The sequence below is a fragment of the Solanum pennellii genome, chromosome 2, assembly GCF_001406875.1.
Source record: "Solanum pennellii chromosome 2, SPENNV200".
Taxonomy (NCBI): domain Eukaryota; kingdom Viridiplantae; phylum Streptophyta; class Magnoliopsida; order Solanales; family Solanaceae; genus Solanum; species Solanum pennellii.
Window position 1 is genome coordinate 54,909,477 of NC_028638.1, and position 14,585 is coordinate 54,924,061.

Below are 14,585 nucleotides of genomic sequence, written 5' to 3' on the forward strand. Positions count from 1 at the left end.
ACTTCGTAGTGCTTGCTAGGGGTAGACAGAGGATAAATTAATAATCTAGATAAGAACTACATGTTTTCAAAAGATATCAACAATATACCCGGTGGTTTTCGATACACACTCTCAAAATCAATATCTGACTCTAAACATTTGGAAATAGTCCCATTCTATTAATACAGCTAAGTATTTGCAGAAAATGTTATGGTTCACTACACTTAACGGGTAAGACAGTAGTTTAATTCAGTACATAGCTCTTATGTCTAGTCCTCCTATTAAATGGCTTTGAAGGAAATTTGTATTTCAGTTCACAGTATGAAGGAAACTCTAGTCTTTTTTCCTCTGGAACAGTGGCCAGATAGGTTTATTACACACAATTAACAAGCAAACAAAATCTAAATCAACTATGATATTTAAGAGAGTCTGCATCAGAGAAGAGAGAAAAAGATGAACAGGTTTTGCAGCATAAGTCAGAGAAAATTAATACATGAAATGATATACGAGTACCAAACTAGAACTGTACTTCAGAAAAAATAACTTTAAGTTGGAATTCAGCTTAGTGCACAACTTGAATGATCGTCCACTCTAGCAGCATAACTATGTACAAGTTTTAGCCAAAGTGGACATACTACAACCAGGTGACTGGTCACCCGACGGATATCTGGAAGTCACTGAACTTACTTCCACTCCAGCATGTCTAGAAGCCAAAGGACCTCGTCTTCAGAATTGGCAGCATCGCAGAAATCCATCTCAATCCCGAAAACATCAAGTGCCCCCTCATTACCATGGTCCATGAACAGCAAAGATATCCATGCCCGAACACCCGATACAAACAAGCACATGGGAGAGGAGAAGTCAAGATAGTCATAAGCTAAAGCCCGATATGCTGTTCGATCTATATAATCAAAAAGGGACTTCTTGATAATGCATGCAACTTTATTTGTATCTTTGCGCCCAACAAGCACAGAGACGCTGACTGTCTGGCACAAAGGAATTGTAAATCTTGGTTCCACAGGTAGAGTCATCTTGTATTCAGGCCCTTCCAAGTGGAACCTAAGCACATCACAGATTCCGGGAGGTGGGATCCAGATTCCCTTCTGAAGAACAGGCCCTGGGACCACATCTGAAAATATTATGTTCTCTTCAGTCCATATGTCAATGTAGAACTCTAAGTCACTGAAGGAAAGTTTAGGAGGGAGAACAGTCCGGCGGTATGGACGTTTATGGAAGTTCTGAAATAGATTATAGTATGTTACAGTGGGAGGTGATGACCGTTTGCAAATAGATGGCCATTTTTTACAACAAAGACATTTCCAGAAGTAATCATCTCGTGCAATATCTCGCCACTGTTTGCACACAATCATACATGTAGCCAGTTCAGTGCCCTCCAGAAATGGGAATACAGCCTTCAGAATTTCTTCACACGCCATCTTGTGCACAACAAGGAAACCAGCTGGAATATATCTGCTTTTCAGCTCTTTATAAAGATTTTGGTAGATCAAAGCAATCAGCTCTCATGCCTTGCAGTTGATGCAATCATACTGCACTTCAGAGAGAGGATAATTCTTCACCTAGCCAATTACTCAGAAGCATGGACTTACCTGCATGCAGAGTACCAATTTAGAGAAAACAGGTTTCCTTATGCAATAAATCAAGAGTAACTGTGAAGATAACCCAAATATCTATGTACACATTTAGACTAACTCATGCTTAGATGACATGAAATTGTGAATAAAGAGAAAATAAACAAAAGTATGGATGTTAGACAAACAAGGAAGCAATAAAGATATGTGAAATGAGAGCCTATGAGGTTAATTACTAAAAATATCTCAAACACTTCTTGACCACCGGGGGGTCATATTTTATTCTGACCAAATATCTCAAACAAATGAGGTTCAAAGTTCCAACTTAATAAATCTTCAAATATGAAAATAGAACGAAAAACCAAAAAACTCGCAATGATATTTCTTCCTACATAGAGATTTGCTTGGAAATAAAACAGACTAGACGCAAAGAGAAGAACAAATCGTTCTTCTGCGACGGTCTACCCAAGGACAAATTTCAATTTTCTTATTTCCTTCATAAGCAATATACAAACAAAAGTCTTTGCAGTTTGCTTATTGACCTGTAAAAGAACACTAAGAGTTATGTAAAGATCACTTATCCAAGTAGCTGTCAGCTTTATGAAAACACCAAGGAGATGTTATGGTGTTGGAGGAAACTCAGTGAACTGATCAAAATCCCAGAAAATACTTGAAGAGGAAAGGCCTCCCCTTTAAGAAAATCACTACAACAGATTCAACAATTACCCACAAAAAAAAAAAAACTAGCAACCGGTACATGAAAAAGGACAAAGCATACGCATCCAGAAAATGAGCAAAATAAAGCTAATTCCACCCAACCAACCACCCAAAAAGGTATAATTTTTGTCAGCTTTATTTAAGACTGAAAACAAACAAACAAGTAACTTTCTGTGTTAAAAGAGGGAAAAAAACCAACGGAAAGAAGAAAAAAAAACCTAAATTAGAAAATACAACAAGAACATTAACAATTCGAACTTGTAAGTCCATCATATGAATCCTCTATATCTATTCCTCTCCATCTGAACCCTTAATTCGAATATAACCCTAAATTAAACCTATGAAGTTTTTATTTATCAATGAGATATGATCAATCAATGGAAATGAACGTCGGAAAAAATCAACAACTGAAACAAAGAAGCAAAAATTATGAGATTATTACCTCTTTAAAGAAACCAGACCGTCATCGGAAAACATTCCCCGGTAATCGTCGCCGGAATCAGAAGAGAAAATGATTAGCAAAATTATTATGCATTTAAGAGAGAGAAATAAAAATTTGTTATTGATGTGTGTCCCAAAAAACAACTGCGTACCGTTCGGATTGGACCCTGTGGGTCCCATCTTTTCTTGATAACGGTGCAAGAAATGCCAACATTCTTTATATTGTATGCTGCTGATGCACCAGATCGTAGCCCCTTGTGAAGGACCCAACAGGAACGACGACGTTTCGTCGCATCCCACTTTTTGCTTATCGCATTGTTTTATTTTGATTTGACACGAAACATACTCGTTCCATTTTTATCCTATTTTGATTTTACAAAAAAAAATTTTGAAGTTTCTAATCTAAAACACTTCATGTGAAATGTTGAAATTGAAAAATATTACTCCTTCTGTTTCAATTTATATAAGACTTTTCAAATTTTGTGATTCAAATCTATCTTTGATTATAAATTTTTCATATATTTTTTGTGATTTACTTGCATAAATTTAATTTTAACGAATTGAAAATTTCATGAATAAATTTTTGATCAAATTTAAATTATTTGACTTTTTAAAAATAGGAAAATGAAATATAAATTGAGAAAAAGAATAAAAAAACACTATTTTAAAAACAAATCCAAAATGAAAGTAGAATAAACCAATTCAATTTAATTTGAAAATTTCGATGTTATAATTTTGGTATTCGACTTTTAGAACATTAAATTATTATTATACTAATTTAATTTGGTATGGTTCGATATATTAAAGTTCGATTTTGATATTCTACGCTATGGTGAATCGACAATCATGATTTATTCAACTTCAACTAGTACAATTATTTACTAGAGTATTATGACTTCAACAATTAAAAAAAGTCTCAATTATATCATAATAATATTTTTCACATGTATATATATCAATTATGTAACTATAAATTTCGTTATGTTATTTAGCATTTTGATATATTATTTCTAGATTACTAAATATCATATCGAATAATAAAAAAATTAAAATAAGTACCATAAATTATATCAAATATCATAATACGAAACTTATGATATAAAAATTTCATATATATCAAACCATATCCACTCCTACGACCAAACTATGTTACGTAAAAGGCTCTTGGCGTTATGGCCCATATGGTATATTACTGTCAGCCCAATGTGCTTGAAACAATCATCCCACCTCCCCAAAATTGGCTAAACTCTATAATAAATGTAAAATATGATATATTAGACGAACTTTATGTTATTACCTCTTTAATTAATTGTATGTGCTTTATAATTTTTTTTATTTCTTGTGATTGATTTTATAATATGAAATTCTGAAAAAAAAAAAAAACTAAAGGGTTGCCAAATAGTGTAAACAAACAATTTTTTAAAAAAAACATACTACAAATTGAAGAATGGTTTTTATTTATATATATACTAGTTGAATTAATTATGAAAATTTAATTTGCATAAAATTGTGTAAGTATAATAAAGGGATTGTTTAGTAAAATAAGTCGGGAAAATTTTAGCATCGCAACATTAAAAGGGAAAGGAAAATAAATAAAAGAAACAAAAGAAGAGAGGAAAAGGTAAAAAAGGACAAATGGGAAAAAAAAGGGTAAAAAAGAACAATTGTGCATGCGGGACAAAGCAAGTGGGGTAATTAAATTGATTAAACCAAAAAAAACATCATTTATTAAATGATATAAAATATAATTATATAAGCTATTGAATTCACGTGAAATTTTATTATCGATAATCAGAATGGACCGTAATGAAGATGTGAAAAAACGTACTATATTTTCTGTTTTATAATTATTATGAAAACATGTATTATTATACTATGACGACAATGGTTTGATATATACAAAAAAACTTTAGGTGTATTAAAGGTGATAATATAATAAGTTTACAAATATCGACCGAATTAAAGTGATATATATTATATATATATATATACACACTACTATAGAGAAGGACGCACGAGAGATATATTTAATTTATAAAGGGAAATTATATTTTAATACTTGCATAAATATTTTGTTTATAACTGATCAGCTTTTAAAAATAATTTTTGTAATAGCAAATATAAAGGAGCTAGGTCTTATACACAATGCCGACCAAAAAACAAAAGGAATAAAGCAGACAAGTGAAACACATGGTGAATCGTAAATATAGCTGCTGCTTATGTTGATGTATTCAGTTGACAAAAATACATGATTATAAATTAGGTTTATAAATTTTACGTATTTACGGTATAATTTTTTTACAAATATATTTTTTTTTTATGTTATCATACTTCCCTAATAAAAACGATAATATTTTACAAAATTCATTAGTATCAGTGTATACGCCCTTATAAATTCTAATAAAATTAGACAATGAATAAGTTAAGTTTCACCAATGTGTCTTTATCAAATAGTTGTACATTATAAACCTTTCATGAGATGCGCGCTCATTGTCACTGTTATACCAAAAGAAACAAAATTCAAAATCGGTAAAAGGGACCTGAATATATAGATTTATTGCTATCGTTTTTATAATTAGAGACAGAGATAGAGTTTCGTATACGATAATAAAATTCAATAAATAACATTGAAACTAAATTAATACTGAAATTCAATATTTTTAAAAGAGAGTTTTGAGTTGGAAAAAGACAACTTTAATTCACAAGTTTGTGATATATATTAGTACCATTAATTGAGATTATAGGTATATTAATTATTTAATGATAGATGAAAGCACGAGCATTAGTCACACGTGGCTTACATGCGGTATATAGATAGCTAGGTAATCACATGCCCACATGTGACTAAATTGAAATAATTTGTGATTTTTTAAAAAATTATAATTATATTTCTATTAGCCAATTAATGAAACTTTATTTATTTGTTTGATATAAACACAGAGAGTGCGAATAGTTAGTTAAAATAATATTTTGTGGTGCGAGGCAAAGGGAAGAATGAAGGAAATAGAGCAGAGGAGCATGCAGGGAATGTGCAGAACAAGCTGTACATTTCATGCTGCTTCACTGTCTATACATTGTCACATGCCCCCTCTCTCTCAACACTTTTATTTCTCTCTTGTATTTGCCTCTAACCATTAGCATGTGCAATATCCCATGTGATTTTTCTTCCATTGGCCCACTCTATGTGACACTAGTCGGTTTAGAGGAGAGTTATCGTGTTTATGGACTCAATAATTTTTATTAAAACTGTGTATTTGATTATGAAGTATCTTATTATATATTAGGATCGTTATAAAAATTCATAAATTTTAAATTTTTGAATTCGAACGAGAGAGACGAAAGCCCTTTGATTTTCCTCGCATTTAAATGGTCACATTTGATGTACATTTTTTAGGCTTTGCTGGCCCCATACACACATTCACATGCGCCCTTACACAACTGGCTAACTAACTTTTCTTCCCTATTCAATGACTTTCTTGCCCCCCTTTCTTATCTTTGCTTCACCTTTTTTTTTTAGTCCTTCAAAAAAAGTACTCTCTTGTCTACCTTAATTTAAGATTATTCTCTACTAAAATGATATGAAAATAATTCAATAACGGACCCCTTTTCGATCTATTTAATTAACATGGTCAAGTTTAACGTCACCATAATCTTACACTTAATAATGTATTGATTGTCATTACATATATAAGAATATTATATTACGATATTTTCACACTTTATTATCATTAAATATTAATTGCGAAAAAATTGACTATAAAGGAAAAAATATCTAATAAAAATGATTTGTGTGGAAGAAGAAAAAGGGAAAGAGAGTGTTACAAGAGAATATACCAAATAATAAAATGACTTGAGATGGAAAAAGGATAACCTTTATTTGGACATTTGTTGAGGGTAATTTGGGTACAAAAATAGAAGGTCCCGTCATTTCACATGTGATCTAAGCCAGCTTTCTCTGGCAAAGCCTTGTCCTCTAAATTTCTTGTCAACTTGAATAAATATTATTTTACCCTAATAATTACGTAACCAAATTGGTTTATTTTTCTCACCAAATAATACTATATGGAGAGGATTATGATAATGTGGCTAGATTTTTTCCATCTTTAATAAAAGATATCATCATATCGATTTAACTATGTAAGCTTCGTGTAGAAACACCTTCCGATATTTAATTGATGATAGATAGATACTCAATTAGGATGCGAAGAATTAAAAAGTTGTTCTTCTCTTGAGTTTGTTAATTTTAGCTCAAAATCATACTCATTAAAAAAAGTTGACAAAATTAATGTCTTTGCCCTAATTAGCGTAGCCAGGAAGTTCATTCTTATTGTGGATGTACTCGACATAAATATCAAATCAGAAATTGTAAACATATTAAATGTATGTAAATACTAAAACGTTCTAGTATTTCAGAATATAGTGTCATGAAATCGAAATACTTATTTCACGTGAATTAAAATAACAAGTCGTGGAGTTGGGACCTATTCTCATTTCTCATTGTTATAGAGAACCCAAATGTCATGGTTCATCAGAAGAAAAAAAAAGGTACCCATAAATGAACAGAACCATTAACTTTTTTTTTTTGGGACCTTTTTATTACATGTAAAAATATAACAATGGGAAATTACACAACCTACAGTTTTAATTTGTTAGTTTGGCTTTTACAAGTCCATGTAGTTTGAATTTTCAGATCTAGCAGATACGTAGTGATAGAGTTAAGAATTTAACGAAGAGTGTACGATTATTTCCAGTTACAAAATTTGTACGAATCACGTGTGGTACAAATTTTTTTCAATAATTATAGGATACGATAAATTGAATTGTGCATGGCCAATAAGCCTAAATTCATGTGAACTTATTAATGAACGCTTCTCTGGCAAGAAATGATTTTTGCTAAAGCCATTTATTATTTTTGGCTCGTGCTTTCTCTAGATCGTTGAGGAAATAATTAAGAAATTAATTGATGTCGACTTTTATTTCAATAATTCTGATACAGTTGCTATCTCAAATTTATAATTAATGGTTTTATTTAATTCTATCACGTAGATTAAACGGTTGCAAATAGCATACGTCCAAAAAATTTGTTGGAAATATTTTAGTGGAGCAATTTGACAGTTATAACTATAGTATCTTATTATGATGTCATATATTTTCTTGTTATTTATTCTTTAATAAATCTGTCCTTTTTATTTTTAACAGTAATAACAACTAACATGCGTTGTTTCTATTCTGTAGATATAGGTAATGCAGAAGCAAAAATTGAATTAAAATGACATTTAATAAATTTTTGTGGTGATTTTTACAAGTACATTACAATCTCTCCATTTCTTTTAATAGATTCGATGATGTTTAAGGCTTTACATATCAAATTATCAATTAAATAAAGCATTTGATAGCATCATATTTGATAGCATTACTTGATGACTCTAGATTTAAAGAAGCCATTTCTATGATATTTTCACTTTCAGTCATGTTCTATTTATCGAAAATTAGTTTGACTAATTTTTAAAGCTATTAGATTACATTCATTTGATATTTAAAATAAAATTTTAGGTATTAAAAATTATATCGAAAGTACTATAAATTGCATTTTTTTCATACATTAATAATGAAAAAAATGCATCTTAAACTATTAGTCAAACTTTATATAGTTTGACTCATAAAAAAAACCTAACGTGTTGTATTTAGGTGGTTTGATGATCCTCACAGATATAGAGACCCGGACCCTGGCAGAGTGCTCTCGTCCAGGTTCAAAATGGTGTAAAGTTATAAAACTGTCTTGTCAGTGTACTTCGCCAATAAGAACAGACGAGGTTGTTTGTCCAATGATCAAAAATTAATCTTGATTGATATGTTCAAAGGAACAAACAATTTTATGATTCATTCATTCAATGTAAGAGAGTGAGTCTTTTCAAGAAACCAAGTTTCAAAATACAATATACAACAAGGACCTGATCAACTGAAGAAGTGTTATCTTTATATGTTGTTGTTTTTGAATGTTTGTAATGTACTAAACTTTTTGGATTCATTTCACTCTTTTATGAAACGTTTCAAATCTTTATGTGAGTGAGAGTAAGAAAATTGTTAGAGTTAACTTTGTGTCTTACTATTTGAAGTCTATATTAATTAGTAATAGTTAATATAGTGGGCAATGAATGCATTGCTTTGGCTCAGTAAGTAATAGGTGTATTACTTAGTGTGATATTAAGAGTTTAATCTTATTGATGTACTTAAAATATGTATTCACTTTTGCTTGCACTTTTGTTTGAAGATTAGTAAAGACATTTGAAAATCCTATTTTACTAGTTGTGATTTTATTTCTTTGAGCAAGAAATTTCCACGTAAAATCTTTTGTGTTTATTTTACTTTGAGTTATTTAGTAGCTACATATTAACTCCACCAAAAAACTTAATTTTGTAATTACTAGTAATCGCATATATTCTATCACTATAACAACTGAAAATGAGAGAAAGAAGTAATTAACTATCTTTATCTCTTCCTTAAATAAGTTAAGTAATTAGTTAATTAGTGGATATATACCTTCGTTAAGAGTAGTAATTAAAGTTGAAATAAAAATAAAATAAAATATACATCAAGATATTTATGTGATAAAGTTTGAATATGCTAGGATTTAATAAGGATTTTAATAGTTATATATTTTATGAAATATATTTTATTAAAAAAGTAGAGATTGTGGCCAAAGAATTTTTCCTTTAAAGTATTCAATTTATTAGGGGTATAAATTATTAATTTTTGTTAAAATAAATATGGAATTTAAATTTAATTTAATTAAATAAGAAGAGAGCGACTACCAAAAAGTGGTATTTATGTAATTTATTGGCGAAGGAGTGGTAATAATGAAAGCTTCCATTACTTAAACCCCCAAAACGCGTTGTTCTCTCCGTTATATTATCACGGAACAGATTACACGATTTTCTCCCTCCGTTCCACCGGAAACTCAAATTCTTCTTCTCTAAGAAAGCAATTCCGATGGGTTCTCGTTCAAAATTAAGCCCTGGTAGCTTATCGATGAGAAGAACAAGAAGATCTACCACTCACAAAAAAACATGCAAATCTCAAAATCTTGTTGACGTTGACGGCGGTTCCGTTTCTGAAAAATTGGAGGCTCTGAAGCAGTTAATCCCAGCCAACAATGGTGAAATCAAAGCTGACCAGTTGTTCAAAGAAACTGCTGATTACATTGTTCTTCTCAGAACTCAGGTCTTCGTTTTACAGAAACTCGTCGATTTTTATGGATCAAATACCGATCAAAATCCTGTATAGTACATAGCAGTTTTACCACTGAAAAACAGAAAGCAAAAAAGAAAAAAAAATTGCTTCAATTTTCTTCTTTCTTTTTTCTTTTTTCCGTCTGAGTTACATTATTTTTCTCTTTTAATTAGATTCAAGCTATGTATGGGTTAGATGTGTTACTGAATTTCAGGATTAAATAGCTATTACTAGTATATCACAAAATTCTTAATTAACTTTCTATATTAGTTCAATTTTTAACATTTTGTTACCATTCAGTATTCAGCTCTGTAATAGGGGCAAATTATGAATATCCAAAGATTTGCATTGTTGTTTAGACGTTAATAGTGTACTAATTTAGTAATTATACTTTATATTTTTTTAAAAGAAACACACACAGCTAACTTAGCTTAGTTTTTAATTTGTCAATTTATATTTATGGAGAAGTTATTTGTCTTTTTGTTATATATAGAATGCAAACAAAAAATCTGAAGTCTTTCCCTCAGAAGCCACGCCTTAGCTTCAGACCTGCTCACTGAATGTGAGATCAGCCAACTCTGTACCAATTCGATAAATTCAATATTTTATCATCGAAATTACTAAATTCAATTGATACGATAGACTAAGTTGAGGAATAAAATTAGAGTGATATATAATAATATAAAGACAATGCGGTACCGGAAAATATGGCGGAAGTGGGGTGTAATTTTCTGAGGGTTTTCACATGATATCTCAGTGAAACAGACAGTTCTGCTCTTTCATGTTATGGCCTCACATGCTATGTTATGGACATCAGTGACAACTAGTAATACTAACGCTTTAAGGAACATGTGCACAACTCAACAATACCTACAATTTTTATTTTTTTGAAAAAAACAAACAAAATAACAAGTGCAGTTTTGGATTTCTTCAAGGAAATTTAACTAGAAGAGCCTAGTAACAGACATATTTTGATCCTTAAAATAGAATCGGCATACACTCTATCCTTTTAGACCTCACGTTCGAGTCTAGACGGTATAAATAAAAGTAGAAAAGACAATCATTTTTACCAGCCAGGACTATATATTGTCTTTTTTTTACTTTTTTGCAGTTATGGAAGAGCAATAGCGAGAACAGAGAACACATAATTGGAACCTTTTTTTCTTTTTATTTTATATATACATTATTATTATTATTATTATATATTTTTTCAATTTATTTATTTTTAATCTGCTGGAACAAGGGGACCAAGTAGGTTCTTTTCTCAAAAAAATACCATAATGTTTTGTTTGATGAATTTGCAAACGCACCGTATCGACTCAAGAAGAAGCGTATCTAGTATGGAGTCGGTTCAAAGCTCTTTGAGTCTTGTGTTATGATCCGTCACTTTGTCATTCAAATATCGTATGAAATTAAGGAGGAGTAATCTAAATTAATGAGGAGATTTACGAAAAACTTTAGAATTGTATAGATATTTTTTGAAAAGCTGACTAACTTATAAATAAGTAAAGACTAATATAACAATTTTTATTTACATTTTAACACTTAAAATTATTATGTAAATAAAAGGACTTTCACTTGCAAAATCTGTTAGAATTGAATCCACACACAATTGATGAATGAAGAACACAAGAACTTTCTAGAGAGAGAGATGAGAGATCTAGAGAGAGAGAAAGAGAGAAACCAATGTTTCGTGGTAACACTCTGTAAGTAAATTTTCATGGCGATGAAGTATATACTAATAATTTAAAATATTTTTTGATTATAGAAAATAAATAGTACAGCCTAAAATCAGACTCCACGACCTAATAAAATCTTGATTTGGATGGTGTCTAAGAGGAATTGGAAATAGTGAGGGAGAATGTGGTTTGGTGTGTAAGAGGAATTAGTGCAACTCTAAGTTTATGACACTTCTTTAAAAGGTCAGACTTGACATAATATTAGTAAAATAAAAAAATAATAATAAAAAAATACTCTTAAACTATGATAAATAAATAAAATATATTAAAAAATTAACTTGGCCACAAATACTTTAGTCCCCATAATAAATGATTATCTAAGGCGAATGAGGGCTTTAGGACTAGTATACCTAACATTTTCTAAATATTTTTGGATTGAATGATCAATTTTTTATTTTTTTGCATATTTTTATTTGAATTGAATGATCAATTTTATTATTATTGCTGTTGTTATTGTTATTATTTTAGAGTATCAAAAGATTTTCTCACATGAACAAAAGTAACTTGTTGATGTAACTTGTTTAAGCTTGAGACATATCACAGAAATGAAAATTTATCATGGGACATTGATTGAACGAAAAACTAAAGAAAATAAAAAAGTTCACATGTTAAACAAGTAGTAAAAATCGTCCATATTGTATTTTTTGAGAGTTATGGTCCCTTTTGTATGCTGATTTTCCCAATTAAATTGAACCTCTTTGAGTCTTGATCCAGTCAATAAATTTACCAAATATCTTATTGGAATTTCCTCCTTTATTGACACTAGAATTAACCTTTGCTTGAAGATCTAAAGCCCTTTCTTTAAATGTTACATCTCCAAATAACTTATCCATCTTATTCTGAATTTCTTCTTTTCCAATAACTCCAAATTCATTTTTGTTAAATCCCAATCCAACTTTCCAAACATCACAAATATAACTTTGATTGAACAATTGGTCAGCAAAATAAGGCCAACACAAGAAAGGTACCCCATTGCTTACACTCTCCACGGTCGAATTCCATCCACAGTGACTCAAAAAACAAGCAATAGAAGGATGTGCTAGCACTTTCTGTTGAGGTGCCCATTTCACTATATGGCCTCTAGAACCTACTCTGTCTTTGAAACCTTTGGGGTAAGCGCAATCGTCCCCCACATCCAAAATTAGGTCTTCTCGAACCACCCATAGGAATCGTCTTTTGGATGATTCTAACCCTAGTGCTAGCTCCTGGAATTGAGTTAAGTCCAAGATTGTAAAGCTACCAAACGCTACGTATATGACAGAGTTATGTGGCTGTTGATCAAGCCATTTTAGACAATTCGAGTCTTGTGGCCAGAAATGCCCTGCTGATGATCCTAATCTGTTGCTTGCCAAAAGAGGTCCTATTGGTGACACCTGAGGGAACATGGCAAATGCTGCAGGCTCCAGTTCCTTTGCTGAGTTACAAATGATCCAATCTGCGAATTTCACTCTTTCGTTGTTGTCTGCTACAAGATCCATTATCATTTTCCTCATTGCTGGATCAGGGAATGTAGACCATGAAAAGTCTGATGGATTCATGATGGGCATGTTTGGTGATAACTTAATCCCCTCTGCCTTCAATATAGATCCTGAAATGCAAAAAAGATCATACAAACCTATCCATGTCTAATTATTTAAACATACTTCGATTAATTTTTATACAATATCACGCCTTTTCTAGCTACAAAAGGTTTACTACTAAAGTGTACAAACATGAGCTCACCATCTTTATCTATGATTCCATCATCGATGAGTTTTGAGACGCTAAATAAGGAGGCTAGCGTAGCAGCAGCAGCAGGCCAGAATGCAACGCTTCTAATGTTCAATTTGTCAGCTACTTCTAATGCCCATCCCATATTCTCATCAGCTATAACACATGAAACTTGTGATTCATTACTATTAATCATATGAATGACTTCCATAAGTTTCCCAGGCATAGCTTCATTTATTGATTCTGTCAACTTTTTAAGGTCTGTTCTGTCTTCATGAGGTTCTAATCCATCTGGGATTGAAATTAAACTTATCTTATCCTCTACGTCGTCGTTTACTGATAATGACTTGATCACTCTTTTGTGATTGAATTCAGAGTTAACAAAAGTGATTTTGCAACCAAGCTCTTTGATTAACCATAAGGAAAGTTCCATTAATGGAAGAACATGACCTTGTGCTGGATAAGGTATAGCTACAATATGTGGAATAAATTGCACCATTTTTTTTTATTTTGTTCTTTCCTTAAATTCTCTGCAGATATTAAACATCTAACTAGTTGGTGCTTTATATAAGGGACCCTGGAATCAACAAATATGTTTTTTTTTAAAAATAGAATTCAACTTTATATTACAACAATAATATATTCAGCGTAATCCAACAAAGCAGGTTTACCCCTACGACCATCGGCTCAGGGGAAAAATAATCCAAAGCAGTGAAATAACGGAAGTGAAGAAGCCATAACATTTTATGTAACATGTTATAGTAAGTAATTGACTGTGTGCTTTATTTTTTAAGTTACTGATTCAACATTTTATGAATTATGGAGGTCACATACACAACATAAGTCAGAGTTCTGACCTTATCATCAAATTCATAGCTCATTTTAGTTATTGATATGTTCGCTTAAGTATTTATACATATTTAATGGTTGAATTTCCTAATACAAATACATATGGTACTTCACGCAAAAGCTATTGCATCTACCTCCATCCCTGCACGTATATGTTACGTTGCTATCTTTTAGGTAATTTGATAGTATATATTAATATCGATGATATGCTGTTTGCGCAGTTGCGCGCACCTTGTGTGTTAAATAGTTTATGTTTAGTTCTTGGAATATTAATGTTTACTTGTTGTATTTTTCTAATAGTACATGGACTTGGTGAATTACCAATGCTATT

General features: G+C 31.0%; 3 protein-coding genes across 3 annotated transcripts; 1 reads left to right on the forward strand and 2 right to left on the reverse strand.

Moving 5' to 3' along the window:
• Positions 1-362: 362 nt before the first annotated feature.
• On the reverse strand, positions 363-2,873 carry LOC107009710 (F-box protein At5g39250). The gene is made up of 2 exons (XM_015209064.2): positions 2,728-2,873; positions 363-1,586 (listed from the first exon to the last, which is right to left on the reverse strand). Exon 2 carries the CDS (start codon positions 1,413-1,415, stop codon positions 663-665), a length of 753 nt encoding a protein of 250 aa, XP_015064550.1. The 5' UTR covers positions 1,416-1,586; positions 2,728-2,873; the 3' UTR covers positions 363-662.
• Positions 2,874-9,621: 6,748 nt separating this feature from the next.
• On the forward strand, positions 9,622-10,316 carry LOC107009720. The gene has a single exon (XM_015209076.2). It carries the CDS (start codon positions 9,717-9,719, stop codon positions 10,008-10,010), a length of 294 nt encoding a protein of 97 aa, XP_015064562.1. The 5' UTR covers positions 9,622-9,716; the 3' UTR covers positions 10,011-10,316.
• A 1,914-nt stretch (positions 10,317-12,230) lies between these two features.
• On the reverse strand, positions 12,231-13,954 carry LOC107009689 (UDP-glycosyltransferase 83A1). Its single transcript, XM_015209033.2, has 2 exons — positions 13,418-13,954; positions 12,231-13,283 (listed from the first exon to the last, which is right to left on the reverse strand). The coding sequence occupies exons 1-2, from the start codon at positions 13,902-13,904 to the stop codon at positions 12,379-12,381; spliced, it is 1,392 nt and encodes a 463-aa protein (XP_015064519.1). The 5' UTR covers positions 13,905-13,954; the 3' UTR covers positions 12,231-12,378.
• Positions 13,955-14,585: the final 631 nt, after the last annotated feature.

What these genes read in the sequence shown, in the direction of transcription:
- LOC107009689 (XM_015209033.2), bottom strand. Translation starts at nt 13,904, where the DNA reads ATGGTGCAATTTATTCCACATATTGTAGCTATACCTTATCCAGCACAA. An exon ending in TGGAATCATAGATAAAGATG is followed by an intron (nt 13,284 to 13,417) that starts GTGAGCTCATGT and finishes TTTGCATTTCAG; the next exon opens with GATCTATATTGAAGGCAGAG.
- LOC107009710 (XM_015209064.2), bottom strand. Translation starts at nt 1,415, where the DNA reads ATGGCGTGTGAAGAAATTCTGAAGGCTGTATTCCCATTTCTGGAGGGC.
- LOC107009720 (XM_015209076.2), top strand. Translation starts at nt 9,717, where the DNA reads ATGGGTTCTCGTTCAAAATTAAGCCCTGGTAGCTTATCGATGAGAAGA.